Genomic DNA, 17,031 nt, shown 5'->3' with positions numbered 1-17,031 from the left:
AAATCTTTTTTAATTATAAATTTATTAAGAAACGTTTTATCATAAAAGTAAAAATTCAATAACCACTTTTATTGCTAACTCCATCCTCAATAACCACTTTTAATCAAATGCATTTTTCTATCAACAACTACAACCATGTTAAATCTCTAAAATCAAGCACGAAATTAATTGTTTTTTTACTAATTGTTTATAATCAATTTTTTATTATAATTAAATTTAAATTTAATTGATAAATTTTAAAAATATATAGTTCAATTTATTTTATTTTCTATATTATTTTTATCATTTTTATTTTATTTTTAAAAAATAAAAATCCCTAGAAAGAGATATATATATATATATATATATATATATTGAAGAAGAAGATAGTTTTTTAAATTTATCAAATGATATACTTGAGTGTTTGATTTTGTCTAATAACTTAACACCTGTCATAATTAAAATGGTGCGAACCACACAGTGGCTTTTCGTATACGACAAGAACTCCTAAGACGGAGTGGTCGGTCCTATTGGACGCAAACCTCTTTTCAGACTCTAGCCTCTCTTTTCTCTGTAATCTCATACTCTCCTTGATTACTTGCAAAGCTTCAAGCTTCAATTTTGAAACCAACCCGTGTCACCAAATCACTTTTAAAAAGAGAGAGACCTGCCGAGTTTACAAGCTAAGTGTACCCATCCTCGTCAAAGCACAGGAGCCTCGTGCTCTTCTTCTTCATCAATCGAAGGCCACAAATGGAAGAACACCTTGACAACCCACTTAGCACAGACAAATTAAGGAGCCGAGAAGCTCCAAAAAGAGGAAAGAGAAGACAGAAAGAAAAAGTGGAAGAGGAGAAGGAGAGGGGCACAGTATAGGCAGTGGAATTTATTTCTTGGCTGCCGGAAATAAGGCATAAAAGACATGATTCCGGTTGGTTGATATGGTGGATCACGTCATTTATAACTGATGGCCAGAATAAAACAACAAAATACGATTCTCTTGATTGAATATTTCAGGTTTGTTTAGTATTTCTTTTCCCAAATAAAATTAGTCAACGCTGATGTGTATTCAATCAATTCGGAATGGATGATCTAATTGATTAGGACTTATTAGTGACTCCCTTGAAATTAAAGATTGGTCTTTTCTGATTTTAGAATTCCAAATTTAACAAAACCACCAAGGGTTTATGAAGTAGCGTTTCATGTCCGCACACTTTATTTTATTCTTTAAAAAGAACAAAAAGGAAAATCGATTACGACCCCCCCATTAATCATCATCATCGATGGTTTTAAAAAATGTTTTACTTATTTGATGAAGTATGATACAGATGTGTAATGGAATATAATAATGGGCTGGTTAGAATATATTGATGAGGTGTCTCTTTTTTATTGGTTTTACAAGTCAAATGGTGCTCAATCTGGGATGTTTCTATGACATTTCCTAGTTGGCTTGCCGGAATCTCTGTCTCAAATCTCAATCTTTCTTTCCTTATTTCTTCTCTCTCAACTTTCTCAGCAACCAAACGTCGGTTAAGCTCCAGTAGCGGCCACCATGGCTTCGAAATTAAAGAAAGGCATGATAGGGGTGAAGGCATGGCTGGTGATATCAGAATCGGGCCAATCGTTTGTAGAGGAAGTAGGGAAGCATTCGATAATGAAGAGGACTGGATTGCCTGCACGTGATTTGAGAGCATTGGACCCGGTGCTGTCATATCCGTCGTCGATTTTGGGAAGAGAAAGGGCTATTGTTGTGAACTTGGAGCATATTAGGGCTATTATTACAGCAACAGAAGTGCTTATGATTAATTCTAATAATCCTTTGATTGTTCAGTTTGTTGAGGATCTTCAACATCGGATTGCTTTTGGTAATGCCAATGCTACGCCTCCACAGCAGGTGTGTTTTTACTTTGTAATAATGTCTGTATTTTGCTCATCTGGGAAAAAAAAAAATTGTGCACAGGAGTGGTTTTTATTAGCTATGATTTTATTTGTTATTGATGCATGTCTTATAAGTTTGGTTTAATGATGGGAATTTGAGAATTTAGAGTGGCCAGTTTTTATTAATATTTTCATAACTTGGAATGGAAATGGCCTTCATGTTGTAATGCCCGGAGTCCATCAATACAGTCTTGGAAGTCCCATGTTACCTGTGTCCGGAGCTAATAGTTAGCATGCAAAGAATCACTTCGGATTCTTCTAAAAAATGATTATTATTCAGAGTTACATTCTCTGGAGTTGATACAAGCTATGAATATAAAACTGCCGAGGTTATGTTTCTGATCTGAGTAGTATGTAACACAGGGGGATTAAAGAAAATGAACTCAACATTCTTTTTAACCACAACTGACTGATTCTTTTTGGGGAACACGAAAAGCAACCTTATAAACACAACATTGTTTTCTGTCCTAAGGCAATGGATCATGATGGCACTGGCTTGGGGGATGCAGCTGACACGACATCTCCAACTTATAATTCCGGAGATATGAAGAGTACGGAAATAGCGGGCGAGAGTGCAAATTCAATGATGAATGATCTAGTAGGTGCTGGTCCCAAGGTGCTTCCGTTTGAGTTCAAAGCACTTGAAGCTTGTCTTGAATCTGCTTGCAGGTGCCTTGAATCTGAGGTATGTGGTTTATCTATAGGAACTGCAACAATAGAGTTTCACCATCTGAACTTGTGACAGGAGTAGGTTAACAGTTGTTGCCTGCATTTTTAATGTAAATAAATCTAAGGTGAATTTGCACACTCAATTGAAGTATCGTCTTTTTTCTCTCTTTCCAGACTCAGACATTGGAAGAAGAGGCATATCCTGCTTTGGATGAACTGACTTCTAATATCAGCACACTCAATCTTGAGCGTGTTAGACAGATAAAAAGTCGTCTAGTTGCAATTTCTGGACGCGTGCAGAAGGTAGATAACATGTTGTTGGATAGGTGTAGCCATCAAATACAATTTTTTTTACTTGCAATTATGTGACATGTGCTAAAATAAATTTGTGAATTCCAATGGATGCATTTTGTTGGATGCTGTCCTTCTATCATGCATATATGATATTCCCTTTGACTGTTTGCTTTCTCTCATGCATATTTGCTTTTGTCTGCAATTTCTGACATTGCTGTCTTTTAAAGGCTTAAAAATGGAAATGATTTGTTTATTTGCTCTGCATGATCCATCTGCGAGGATCACTCTGTGTCTAGGTGACTTCTATTGTTTGGATTTTGAAACTGCAATCTATAGCCTTGTTCAAGAAAAAGGAATGATAATTAAATGCAATAGGAGACTGAGTGACGTGAGCTTTTATATTTTATATTTTTTACCTTTTGATTTCTTGGCTAACTATTGGGGTAACAAACTCAAGATTTATTTAAAATTAAAAGGTGACATAAGCAAAGCAAATCTGGAAGGCGGTGAATTTCTTGGCTGTTGAAGTTTCAAAGTTTAAAGAGTAATTCTTAATACTAGTTTTTAATTGAGCTGTTGATGTTACGGAACTAAACATGTTAATACATGAACTATGGTCTGTGCATATTAATTGGCTATATGATCAGGTAAACTCCTTTAATTGGTTTTCTGTTTTTTTTTATCAGTTTCTATGATTTCCATGCTGTGGTATTAGTAGTATTATCGGCCAATTTTAAAATGCTTGAGTGTGATTTATCTGTTATTTACCAAGTCTGTTGACATTTTGATACCCAGCCGCAGCATCTCAAATACAATATTAATTAAGCTTTCATGATTCAATCTCTCTAATTTGTACGTAGGCATTAAGTTTGTGTCAGCATATCATCATTTGGAGTTAAGAACTTTGCTTTGAATCATGAGAATGATGACATTGGATCTTTTCTTTCCCTTGGAGGTTGAAACATGAAGATGCTTCAATTGGTTAATGAGGCTGTTTCTGTGTCTATAACCAACCAGAGTTTTGAAAATGATAGTTCTCCTAAACTCCATAGAAGTTCTTGCGAAAGGAAAGGAGTTTTCAAAGCAATAGCTTGACTTTTATGCATGGTCTGATTTTGCAGCATGTAGAAAGACTATCATAAGTATTGGTTCTGCACTTCATATGCCCATTACAGTTTGTTTTACCATGATGCTGTCTAGGAAGGAAAATGTTCCTCCAAGGAGGCTTCTAGAAGGTCTTCAAGTACACGCATGCCATGTGTAGAAACAATGTCTTTATGCGTTGGGGCACAGAACATGAAAGACTAATGTAACAGGACATATCAGATTAATATGTCCATACATACATGATATACATGCATGCATAAACCTGTAAAGTACTTGGATATACATTACATGCTTTCTCAGTCATTTCATGTAATTTTACGAACTTATTGTTGCAGGTGAGAGATGAACTTGAACATCTGCTGGACGATGACAATGATATGGCTGAAATGTATTTGACAGAAAAGATTTATGCTTATGCAGCAGATCAAACATCTTCAATAGAGGAAGTATATGATGGTGAACAAGAAGTAGATGATGACAGGTTCTAATTCTATCATTTTTTATGCGTATCTAAATATGAAAATATGCATAGAACATATGCATAATTAGTAAACGAGACGAATATGGCCTCTATTATTTTTTGATCTCTTTATCATCTAGAAATCTGAATTATGAAGTGCATGCAATTTTTTAAAACCTTTAGGGATAAAATGAAGTAAATTTTTATGTACAAAATTGGTTCAGTAACCATCAGATCTCAATGCCATGTCGTGGACATACTAACTAGTATTGTCAAAATATTTGGCAAGTTACTACTCTAATACTTTTAATCAAATATCTCTTTCATTTATTTCTGCAGTTGTTTTCTTCTTTTTGTGCAAAATAGACTCTATTAGTGTTGGTTATTATAAAATTTATGTGGTAATTTGTATCTTTGTCATCGAGTCAACGAGTGTAATGGTTTGCAATTTCTTTTTTCTAACTCACACTTCACCTACCCTACAGTGTTGATGATTCCAAATCTGGAGATGACTCTGAAATCTACACCAGCTCTAAGCCAAATGTCGAGGAGTTGGAGATGCTTTTAGAGGCCTATTTTGCACAGATAGACGGAACCTTACAGAAACTATCCCATGTATGAAGCTCAACATTTCTGTCACGTTTAATTACATTAAAAATTTTTTACAAAAATTAATTACATCAAAATCATTTTCTTCCTTTTCTAGATGCGTGACTACGTGGACGACACAGAGGACTTCATCAACATAATGTTGGATGACAAGCAGAATCAGCTGCTACAGATGGGAGTGATGCTTGGTGCTGCAAACATGATACTCAATGCAGGCATTGTGGTCGTAGGACTGTTTGGAATGAACATTCATATAGAACTCTTTGATGGTAAACCAATACAATTCTTGGAGGCTGTGATTGGTGCATGTGGAGGATGTGTTGCTCTATTTATAGTTGCTTTAGGATGGGGTAAGAAGAAAAATATACTGGCTCTTTAGACTTGTTTACAAAACTCCCCATTTACTTTATAGCTTTTTAGTGTATGCGGGCTAGAGGCCATTATTAATTATTATTATTATTAACAAAAACTAAAAGAAATGATGCTTTTAAACCACAATAATATATATATTTTTTTAATCTATGTTTTGTTTTACATGCTTTCATATGGATTATCGAGTTTCATAATTATTATATGGTACATTTAGTTTATTGGCCATGGAGTTTCATAATTATTATATGGTTTAGCATTTTTAATCTCATGACGTAGGTTGTATATTTGACGAATAAACCTTGTTGACCTGTTTTTTTTTCTTTTTTATAATTGATTTTTTTTTAATTTTATCATTTAATATTGAGTTGATTAATAATTAAGCTTAATGATTTATTTTAGTTTGCTTTATATGAGGTTATACGGGTTTTATGACTCAAGTCATGGGTTTTCGGGATAATCTGGATTGACTCTGGTTGTTTTATTGTGTCTTTTTTTTTATATTGATTTTTTTCCCATTTCATCCTTCATCAATGTGTTGATTGAGAATTGAATTTTATAAAAATTATCCCAATCTCACAAACCGAGTTGCAGGTTTGACAGGTTAACTCATGTTGACTTCTGTTGTTTTTTTTTTAATTGATTTTTTTTTTCAATTTCATCCTTTAATATTTGATTAATTGAAAATTATGTTTTATAATTTTTTTTAATTGATTTTTTATGAATTTTCTTCTCTTATTAAAATTCTCATCTGCTATCCATTTTCCAAATATTTACTGCTCAAGTAGTTGAAGAATAAATAAATAAATGAAATACTCATATCTTGGATAGGATTGCTAGCACCCGGACGAACTGTACATTGTTTATACACCATGTGGAGATCAACAATGCAGTGTTTTTTTTAAAAAAAATTGTTTTTTAAAAAAATTAAATTGTTTTTATTTTTTTTATTTTAAATTAATATGTTTTTGATGTTTTTAAATCGTTTTGATATGTTAATATTAAAAATAATTTTTAAAAAATAAAAAAATATTATTTTATTATATTTTTAAATAAAAATATTTTAAAAAATATTCATAATTATATTTTTAATTATTGAATGGTAATGTTGAAAGGCACGGTCCTGCACCACTGCAAGTTCGCAATTGCAAATAAGCTCGTACCTTTGAAGGACAGTCTTGAAAATAACTTCGGATTATCAAATTGAGCAAACATCAAATTGCCAGAGAACTGAGCTTAAAGCCGCATTGGCCAATTGTCGTGGATATTTCATGAAGGGTAAGATGGGATACCCCGACTATATACGTGTATGATATTATATTAGTGATTATTTTTAAAATATTTTTTTAAAATATATTTAAATAATATTTGTTTAATTTATTTTTGACATTAATACATTAAAATGATCAAAAAAATTAAAAAAAAATTTAAAAAAAAAATCAAAATTTTTAAAAATGCGCAGCTAGCTATGTTCCTAAACATGCTCTATATTTGCATATTGACTATAATTTGTCGGGTTTCCCAAAACATATATATACAGTGAAAATTATAAATTTTTAAAAAATTTCGGGAGTCTCAAGGATCTTATTAAACAGATTTGAGGTTGTTTAGCGTTTATATAAAGATTACATGAAGATCAAAGGTTCTTTTTGACTTTAAAATTGCTTCAAGGCGAGGTAGTCGCAAACCACAAGCCATCCAAATATTCAGTCTTTAACGGTAATCAATACTAACCACCAATAAGAAATCTCTTAAACGATTTTAGAAGAGAGAAATTGTTATACCTTGGAGTGCTAACTTTTTTCTTTTATATTTTAGGTGTTTGTCTATTGTACTGTACTAACCCTTTACATCACAGGAAATAAGATGTATAACATTCTATTTATCCAGTTAAGTCCTTGATTGTTTCTAGGTCTAGAATTGTAAGCTATTGTATAAATTACGTTATAGTCTTTAATTTCTAAAACTTATTTACAATCAAGTCACATATCCTATTTTAATTTATACCAATGGTTCTTGTATGAGTGATTCATTAGGTTCTCTAATAAGTTAGCCCAAACATAAATCACAATCCTAAATAAAATAGGATTAAATAAATTAATTTATTATCAATTCAATAATTGATTGATTTATATTCGAAGATCAAGTATAATGTTTAGTAACATGTCATGATCCCCAATATATTAAGAAAGCCATAAGTGGTTTGACATAATCTTTCGTTGATCAGCTTCTTAGTGTAATTATTATCATTTCATCAACAATGTTCCGATTTAGATATTATAGCATGGAGTGTGTCTATTATGTCAAATCATGTTTGCTCTCAATATCATAGTCATTGATTCTCTGAATAAAATTTAGAACTATTTTCAAATCTCATTTCATCTTACGTAAGAATTTACAATCAATACTATTTGAGAACAAGTGATATTTTTTCTTCAATTCATTTAGAGTGATGAATCATCTCTTGATTATTGAAGTACCTTCGTATATTTCATGTTATACTTAATATATACCCATTTGTTACTTTTGATTAGGACAACTTATAGTAGAATCAAAATATAATATTTTCTATATAAGATAACTTAGTGATGTTAAGTCTAAAGATCACTTACACAACTATCACGTGAGTCTTTCCATAGACATATGTGATCTCTTTATATAGAATTCTCATGCGGCTAAATTCAATATATTTGTCATCTGACAAGCACTTGCATGTTAATTCTAGGTATTCTTTACATCTCAGCTTATGAGAACAACTGTTTTCTTTTATTAAAAAAAAACATAATATGTATGAGTCTCAACAACTCTAATTAATATTTATTCTTAATTAAGTATTGATCATGAATATTTAAAAACAATTCTTTAATGCAATAAATTTTTTATAATTATAACAATTTTTTAATTTTTTTTACAAAATATTTTTTTCTGAAAGCTTTATTTTTATTCTATATTCATTAATTAAATATTATATTTATTAATAAATTATTTAATAAATATTAATAAATTAAATAATTTTTTATTAATAAATTAAATATATTTAAATCAACAAAATCAAATTACACGTAACAAACCAGTCGATGATATGTTATCCTTAACGTAAACACGTGCCATGATCACAATGGTATCCTCAACATAAATATCTAGCCAGAATTTTCACCCAAAAAATGGACAGTTGAGTTTGAACCACGAATGTCGTTTCATTAAACGACAAATCTCCTCGAAAATCTAGTGGACACAGATTAACTGTCTTTTAAACTTGTCTTCAGAGAGTTCAAGTCCTCTTCTTCCCATTTTTTCTCTCTGTAATCACAGTCTCCCACTCTCCATGATCAGTTGCAAAGCTTCAAGCTTCAATTTTGAAACCAGCCCATCTCACCAAATCACTTTAAAAAGATACCTACCAAGTTTACAAGCTAAGCACCCATCTCATAAAAACACAGTAGTTTCATCTTCTTCATCTTCAATTGAGGGGCAGAAATGGAACACCAGAGCAACTCACACTACAGCAAAGGCAAGTCAAATAGCCAAGAAGTTCCAAAAAGAAGAAGAGGAAGGAGAAGGAGAGAGAAAGATGCATTATGAAGTGAAAGTTATTTCTTGGCGGGAAAGAAGAATTAAGGCACAAATATTAGTCTATGCTGACATTCAATCAGTCTGGAACGCCCTCACTGACTATGAGCGACTTGCTGATTTTATTCCAAATCTTGTTTGCAGGTAATGTTGAACATATAATATTGCCGTTAAACTTAGTTACTTTTCTGTGAGAGCAGGAATGAAATTGACCTGAATATTCCTGCTTTTGTTCCGGCATTGTTATTCAACATTGGTTTTTTGTGTTTTTGGTTATTAAGGTTGAAATAGTAGGATTTGAAATTGAGTCCTGCCTACTCTGCAACGAAGGGAGAGTATTATTTGAGAGAGGAATATAAAATATATCTTTTACATCACCTTATATTGATATAGTTATTTAATATGATATTAAAATTTTAATTATCAAGTAATTATGAATTAAAATTTTATTATTTTTATTTATTTGATAATTTATTTTATAAAAAATTAAATATGAAAATAATATGAATTTTTATAAATTTCAAGTCTAAAGATCTTTTAATTGGAAAGATATGTTAGAAAATAATATAAATTATATTTTAAGATTTTATTTAATAATTTAAATTATTAAGTTGAGATGGTTATTTGATATATTACTGAATTGAATGCATATATTTTTTTTATAAAGAGGGATCGGTATGATAAGAAATTTTTTGTTTTATATTGATTTTTTGCAGTGGGAGGATTCATTGTCCACATCCTGGGAGGATATGGCTAGAGCAGAGAGGATTTCAAAGGGCACTCTATTGGCATATTGAAGCTCGTGTTGTCTTGGATCTCCAAGAATTTCCTCATTCAGATTCAGTAAGCCACCTTTCTTTGCCATTGTAGAACAATCCCCATTAGCTGTCACTTAACTAATCTTACTAAAAAATTAATTGTGCCGCTATTTTTGCTATCCAAGGCATAATTTGGAGTCTTATAGCTTCTTTCTTGTATTTTCCCTCATCTTTTTGAAGTTTAAATTAAAGAGTTGGTTTGATTTGAATCAGTTATGCGTGCAATGATTTGATTGATTGTATTGTGAATTTTGCCCATCATGTTTCTCATCTACTCTTTGTTGTGACTGATATGGTATTTTAACCACTTGCTAGTCCAATTATGTACTTCTTGCAAGATATGAAAAACTTTGCAATTGCTAAATAGTAGAAGATCTACCATTGCTACTGAGTGTCAAATCATGCATGGTTCGATATGTGCAGATATTAAAGTTCAATTTTCTTTAAGTTTTTCACTCAATGTCATTACCTTCTTTCTTCGATTACATGAAATTTCTAAAGATGCCACTAGCTTTTCATTGGATCTTAGGATAGTAATGCTCTTTTCTTTTGGTACATTATAGTATTAATGCTTCTCTTTTGCTTGTTCGGAAAGGAACTCGTGGATTTTGTTGGTTGTTTCGATGGCATAGTTAAACTGCATGATGCAACTTCTACTTGCATTCCTTGGATTTTTCATCATAACAATGATTGTTAAATCTATTTATCAATTATGCTTTTTTAGTTGTTCTCATCTGGTAATTGCAAATAATTTTCTCATTTGGTAATTTATATATGTGTAGTTGCTTTTCATTTCGAAGTTTTAGATAAATTTCTACATTTCAGGCACATATTCACCTCACTGCTTTTCCGTGGTGATGGTGATATCCAGGTGTGTCGTCTCAAGAGTTAAACTGCATGGGTCTACCTTTTCTCTTATTTGACATGAACATCTGTTAAAGTTTAATCTTATTGTTTACTATTAATACTTTGTTCTCATCCGTTGCATGTGTAAGTTTCATGTGAGATTTGTTGTCATAAATCATCTATTTGGGTTCAGGCCAATAATCGTGAACTACACTTTTCAATGGTTGATGGGGATTTTAAGAAGTTCGAAGGCAAATGGTCTGTGAAATCTGGGACAAGGTAGATCTTCTTACACAATGTAGAAACCTGGCATTGAACTTATTTTTGCAGCATTTCTCTTTATCTCATACATAGTGTCTGTTCTATATTTAGAAATGCTTTATTTAGTCATGCGAACCATCATTTTCTTCTTCTTCTTCGCCTTCTTTTTTCTAGTTGGGGTTTGGTTGTTGGTTAAGGAGTACATTTCTTGAATCAGAAAGATTTGAAACCAAATGGTTGCAAGTTAGTGATAATTTCCTGATCATATTAAGCTAAATAAAAACTGGTAAAATGACATTCTATAAGATTCTCTTGAGCTGTGTATTTTTCTCAGAAGTAGTAGTAGTTTCTGTTTGTTGTTGTTAGTTTCTGGTTAATAATATGAAAATAAGTGTGGTTAAAGTGTGTCATTATGTAACCGGTGGGTAAATCACGAGGAAACAACATGGATAGAGAAACTGAATTGAGACTCTTTTCTGGATGCATGCTCTAAACCAAGAGCTCTAAAAACCATTCTTTGTTTTCTTGGTTTGTTAAGGTAGATAGTTTTTTTCTTATGGTAAAAGGTTGAGCTCATGAAAGAAGAATCCCGCGTTCAAGAATAACTAATAAATAAGTTTAGGCATCATAAGGGTGCCACAAAAAGAGGAGAGAAAAGAAGCCAGTGCCTTTTTTAAAATTCATCCAGGATCAGAGCTAAATTGAAATACAACTTCAGAAAACACAATTGCCCTTTGATGAATGTTCTTTAGTCCTGGGTATGTATTTTGTTATTTTTAATGTTTTACCTTGTCTTAGACTGTAACTGAGCCTCGTCAGCCATTGCATGAGAAATTTTGCTTTTTTCTGCTGTCTTTTCTGTTTTCCTCTCATGATCACCCTTTCTCTTTATTTGCAGACATGGAACAACCGCATTGTCATATGAAGTTAATGTGATGCCAAGATACAACTTTCCAGCTATTTTCCTGGAGAGGATAATTGGATCAGATCTTCCTGTAAATCTTCAAGCCTTGGCATGTCGGGCAGAGAGAGATTTTGAGGGGGACCAGAAGGCAGGAATTACAGAAAGTGAGACATCCATGACTGTACCCACTTCCCCTTCTGTATCTTTAGATGGTGCTTTTCGTGAGAAGGATAAACTGACAACTGGAGATTTAAAAGAGAGTTATCCCAGCTCAACCTTCAGTCCGATGCCACCACCTTCAAATGATTTGAATAATAGCTGGGGAATGCTCGGAAAAGCTTGCAGATTGGAAAGGCGCTGCATGGTGGATGAAGTTCATCTGCGAAGATTTGATGGCCAATTGGTAACTGATTTACTCTGGTTACTGTCACCTGGCTTTCCTCTTCCAGAGAGAGCCACTTTTGTTTTAGCAGTTGCTGACAAAGTGATTTTGGGATGAAGGAAAATGGAGGGGTTCATCGCTGTGTTATTGCTAGCATAACTGTAAAAGCTCCTGTTCGTGAAGTTTGGAATGTTTTGACTGCTTATGAGAGTCTTCCTGAGTAAGAATTTTGTGCTTTCCTTATCAAGTACTTGTGCAATTGTTGAAAGACAGATTAAGCATCTGAAACTGCAAACCTTTAGACTAGTAGCTTCTTTTGCTTTATCTATTACTACCAAGCAAGACTTATTCCTTTTTGGTTAGGATTGGTAGTCATAAGTCATTCAAGGCAAGACTTAGGGTTATCTTTCGCAATTTATCACTCCTGAATAAACAAGCACAAACTTTAGTGACTAAAATATCTCAAGTCACAGCAATGTAACTTATGATAAACACGTTTGATGCATTCACTGAACTCCATGGGAAATATGATAGAGGTTCTTGGCTAAGTAAGGTGTAAAGAAATGATGTGAAGGTATCTATTTATGAGAGGAAGAAAAGGACTGGACTTGCTATGAGCATCGCAGATATTAAATTCATTACAGTAAATTTCGTTCTGTTACAAATCTGTGTAAAACAATCAGGAGTGTCAAAGAACCATCTCAACCCAAAAGCTTAAGCTGTTAGGTGAGGTCCCAGGATATGATTTATATTATTCTCTTACACACCCCCTCAAGTGAAAGCCCTTTGGGCTTGAAACTTGCACAGGCCCACTTTACCTTGTGCTTAATTTTTATCAAATAAATGGGGATGGTGAGATTCGAACTCGTGACCACTTGGTCATCAAGGCTCTGATACCATGTCAAAGAACCATCTCAACCCAAAAGCTTAAGCTGTTAGGTGAGGTCCCAGGATATGATTTATATTATTCTCTAACAAGGAGATCATGCTAATTTTTTCTTGCTTTTAAAATTCAATAACCATATTCTCAAATTTTCTTTCCTTTTTTACTCATTTGCAGGTTTGTTCCAAACTTGGCCATCAGTAAGATTTTATCTCGAGAAAACAATAAAGTCCGCATTCTTCAGGTAATAGCAGGATCTTTACTTGTCAGGATATCTCCTTTCCTGGATTAAACTAAAGTCTTTCTTTTCTCTCTGGCTAGTTAGGTTCGGCACATACATGGAGATGTATTAAACTTATGAAGTGTCAATCTCCATATAATCCAATTTGATTAATAACAGGTATAAAGATCAGTAAAGGATGAGCAGCCTTGAGTCAGAATTAAGACAGACATATGAAAATGACAAATGAATGCATCCTGTGAGCTTAGTTACTTCTAGTGGAGTGAAACATTTAATAATCATTGACATGTTAGATATCTCTAAAAAATCCTTTTTTTTTTAATTTGCAGAAGTACTCTGATACTTCTCACACACTCGTTATTTCACATATATGCAACACCTTTTTTTAGAGTTGCAATGCATTTTTTTACATATTCTGAGCCTTTGCATACAGTATAAAAGGTTATTATTTAAGTGGAACTTTGTTAGTTAAATTTTATTATTGTGAGCTTGTTGGTTTCTCTTGATGGCATTGTTTCTGCACTTGATGCTGCTCCTTTATCCCTGGTACCTTCATGGATCGAGTTGAAAGGATGCATGCAATGAAATGTTTAAAAACTACCATAATTTGTTAAAAATTCTGGACAATCAATTAACCATAGGTTATCAAATTAGTAAACTTTACACCTTCCATTGTTGTATTGGTAGCCCTTTTGAATATCTCCTACCTTCAATAGAGTAACAATCAATGCTTTTGATTGTTAACGAGCGTAAGATTAATAGCCATCATTTGACAGAGCAAAATTTTAATGCTCAACTTTTTTTCCCTTTTTGCAGGAAGGATGCAAGGGTCTGTTGTATGTGGTACTTCATGCCCGTGTTGTTCTAGATTTATGTGAACATCTTGAACAGGAAATTCGTTTTGAGCAGGTAGAAGGGGACTTTGATTCATTTCAAGGAAAGTGGATTCTAGAGCAATTAGGAAGTCACCACACGCTACTGAAATATAATGTGGAGTCCAAAATGCACAAAGATACATTCCTTTCGGAAGCTATTATGGAAGAGGTATTGAAATATACTTGATCCGGCTTTAGACATTTTAAAATGTATTTTGGCTCTCCCCATGGTTTTTTTAGATTTTGGATATAATTTCGACATATAAATCTTTGGGGTTCCATCTGGGCATGATAATGAGTGCGTATAGATTTAAAGGCCTTCTCCTTATGGAACAAAGTACGTTTTGGCCCACTAAAGTAGACTTATGGGTTAGATTTGGAGCAAGTTTAGACTTCCTCATGAATTGAGCTGCCTCATTTTCTTTTCAGAACTTTAGGTGTAAATATTTCATTTTAAATGATTCATTTATGAAATAACAGCCACAGGTGCACAATTTACTTGAAACGTGAAATGCTGGCAGCTTCATGAAAATGTTAGGAATTATTTGATGAAATCAATCTGGTGGCGTCATTATGTTCTATAGTAGTTCCATTAATGGTTAGAGGATACATATATGTGAATACTGTTCAAAATTCAAATCTCAGTGGAGGCATTGATTTTTCATCAGAAAATTGTTTATGGGTTTATGATATCAGGAGAAAATTTAAGGAAAAGAAAAGGGTAGTGGTAGAAATCTATTCACCTGTAGTGAAATTTGGTACTTCTTTAGACCTTGTTGTGAAAGTGGTTAATATGAACTTTGCAAAAGCAATACTAATAGATGAGAACATTTTCGTATAGGTTATATATGAAGATCTCCCATCAAATTTATGTGCAATTCGTGACTATATTGAGAAAAGGGAAGCCAATAACTCTTCGGAAACAGATGAGCATGGGCAATCTTTGAAGGAACTAGATTCATCCAAAGGTGACAGTGATTATGAGCATAGTATGGCAGTTCAGCAGGTTTCTGAAGTCAGTAACCCAAATTCACCTAAAAAAAGACCCAGGGTCCCAGGATTGCAAAGAGATATTGAAGTTCTTAAGTCTGAGCTCCTGAAATTCATTTCAGAACATGGGCAGGAAGGATTTATGCCAATGAGAAAGCAGCTTCGTTTGCGTGGTAGAGTGGATATTGAGAAGGCCATAACACGAATGGGTGGATTTAGAAGGATTGCAACGTTGATGAATCTCTCCCTTGCTTACAAGCACCGTAAACCAAAGTGATACTGGGACAACCTTGAAAATTTGCAGGAAGAGGTAGGGTAAAGCTTCAATTTAATCTGGTGTGCATTTTCACTAGCCAACTTTACAGATTTGCCAGTGTTTCAATTCTCTAATATTGTATCTATATGCACAGTGAAGCTATCTGCTTGTCTATGAGTAGGAGGAGAAGGCGAAAAAGAAGTCCTAGAATATTTTTTCATAAAAAATTATTCTCCACATTCCGTCCTTGTTCAGAAAAAATCTTTGGAGGGCAAAAACTAACACTTTTCAACATTACTTTTTTCATCAACAATAACATTTTGTAGGAACTCAACATTTTTTAAAAAAAAAAAAAACCTTTGGTATTTGCATGTTTGTGTAGTGTCTTGCATCCATGTGCATTATGCATTCATGTACTGATACAAAATACCATTGTGGTTGCTTTTTCCATCATAATGTTAATTAAATTCTCTCGACATGGTTTTATTTTGCTTAGAGTCAAAATTTGTGGGAAATGTATCTACAGAGTTGAGATTTTCAATACATTTGAAAGCAAACAATCTAACTTATTTATTGCAAAGAAAAGCTAGAAGTAATAGTTTGCTGAAGTTAATGTAAAAAACGTATGCTATCGTTCTTACAGATTAGTCGATTCCAGAGGAGTTGGGGGATGGACCCTTCATTTATGCCAAGTAGAAAGTCTTTTGAGCGTGCAGGTAAAATTACATATTAATTTCTTAACGTGATACCTTTCTTGTCATATCAAGCTGTAGGGTGCTTCTCGATAGGAACATACTGTGCCAGTATCTGGAACGGATATGAGGGAAATGGTACATGTGATTTTGGAACTGCCTCTGATCTTTCCTTTTATTGTTAGCAAACTCTGCATGACTGCATCTACAGCCACTGCAATATACATCAAAGAGAGTTGCGAATTCAAAGTACATGAGCTTATAAAGGCCTCAAACTTTGATGTCAAGCTTGCATTTGGTTGTGTTGAAGTACTATAGTTTATACACTTGTACATTGACATCGCAAAGGCTATCCATATGCACCTGTCAACCCTTTTAATGAACACAGTAGACTGACTGGACATAGGGCATGCTATCTTTTCTAACGTATTAAGACTGGAGTCTAATTCTAGAAGTGCGTAGCATGGTTTTTCTGTCCTCTATTTTCTATTCAATTTTGTTTTTCATATAATATTTTTACCAAACAAAAATTGTGCAGGACGATATGACATTGCGCGAGCATTGGAGAAATGGGGTGGACTTCATCAAGTTTCTCGTCTTCTAGCGCTCAAGGTGAGGCGTCCCAATAGACAGGCAAATTTTATCAAGGATAAGAAAATTGATAGTGTGGCATCTAGTACTAATGTTGAAGGTGAAGACAAGATTCCAACAAAAGCTTATGTATCTCAGGATACACAAAAATGGCTCATGAAATTTAAAGATTTGGACATTGATTGTATTGATTAATTATGCAATCCTCTATTCATCTCTCATTCTCTCTTTTAAAGCCTCTTTGTCAGAGAATTCCTTTGATAACCAGTTATGCCAGTTTCTTTCCTTTAATGATCT

The 17,031-nt window shown here is 33.2% G+C and overlaps 2 protein-coding genes across 3 annotated transcripts; both read left to right on the top strand.

Annotated features, from left to right (window-relative positions):
• The first annotated feature begins 496 nt into the window (after positions 1-496).
• Positions 497-5,576, top strand: LOC133672323 (magnesium transporter MRS2-F-like). Of its 2 annotated transcripts, XM_062092708.1 has the most exons (7): positions 497-996; positions 1,496-1,873; positions 2,390-2,602; positions 2,761-2,889; positions 4,323-4,468; positions 4,933-5,062; positions 5,154-5,576. In XM_062092708.1, the coding sequence occupies exons 2-7, from the start codon at positions 1,532-1,534 to the stop codon at positions 5,433-5,435; spliced, it is 1,242 nt and encodes a 413-aa protein (XP_061948692.1). In that variant the 5' UTR covers positions 497-996; positions 1,496-1,531; the 3' UTR covers positions 5,436-5,576. The 2 variants fall into 2 exon arrangements, with proteins under 2 accessions (XP_061948692.1, XP_061948693.1); XM_062092709.1 differs by lacking the exon at positions 497-996 and having other exon boundaries at positions 1,368-1,873.
• Positions 5,577-8,669: 3,093 nt separating this feature from the next.
• Positions 8,670-16,955, top strand: LOC133673348 (uncharacterized). The gene is made up of 9 exons (XM_062094084.1): positions 8,670-9,139; positions 9,712-9,838; positions 10,853-10,938; positions 11,819-12,227; positions 12,326-12,426; positions 13,267-13,333; positions 14,147-14,374; positions 15,047-15,505; positions 16,682-16,955. The coding sequence occupies exons 1-8, from the start codon at positions 8,751-8,753 to the stop codon at positions 15,470-15,472; spliced, it is 1,833 nt and encodes a 610-aa protein (XP_061950068.1). The 5' UTR covers positions 8,670-8,750; the 3' UTR covers positions 15,473-15,505; positions 16,682-16,955.
• The last annotated feature ends 76 nt before the right edge of the window (positions 16,956-17,031 follow it).

The sequence above is a fragment of the Populus nigra genome, chromosome 14 (assembly GCF_951802175.1).
Source record: "Populus nigra chromosome 14, ddPopNigr1.1, whole genome shotgun sequence".
Lineage (NCBI taxonomy): Eukaryota > Viridiplantae > Streptophyta > Magnoliopsida > Malpighiales > Salicaceae > Populus > Populus nigra.
This window is presented reverse-complemented; position numbering and strand designations above follow the sequence as displayed.

Bases quoted from the DNA above. Each gene is read 5' to 3' on its own strand.
- LOC133673348 (XM_062094084.1), top strand. From the start codon at position 8,751: ATGATCAGTTGCAAAGCTTCAAGCTTCAATTTTGAAACCAGCCCATCT. The intron at 12,427-13,266 runs GTAAGAATTTTG...ACTCATTTGCAG, and splicing joins GCTTATGAGAGTCTTCCTGA to GTTTGTTCCAAACTTGGCCA. The intron at 14,375-15,046 runs GTATTGAAATAT...ATTTTCGTATAG, and splicing joins CGGAAGCTATTATGGAAGAG to GTTATATATGAAGATCTCCC.
- LOC133672323 (XM_062092708.1), top strand. From the start codon at position 1,532: ATGGCTTCGAAATTAAAGAAAGGCATGATAGGGGTGAAGGCATGGCTG. The intron at 2,603-2,760 runs GTATGTGGTTTA...CTCTCTTTCCAG, and splicing joins GCAGGTGCCTTGAATCTGAG to ACTCAGACATTGGAAGAAGA. The intron at 2,890-4,322 runs GTAGATAACATG...TTATTGTTGCAG, and splicing joins TTTCTGGACGCGTGCAGAAG to GTGAGAGATGAACTTGAACA.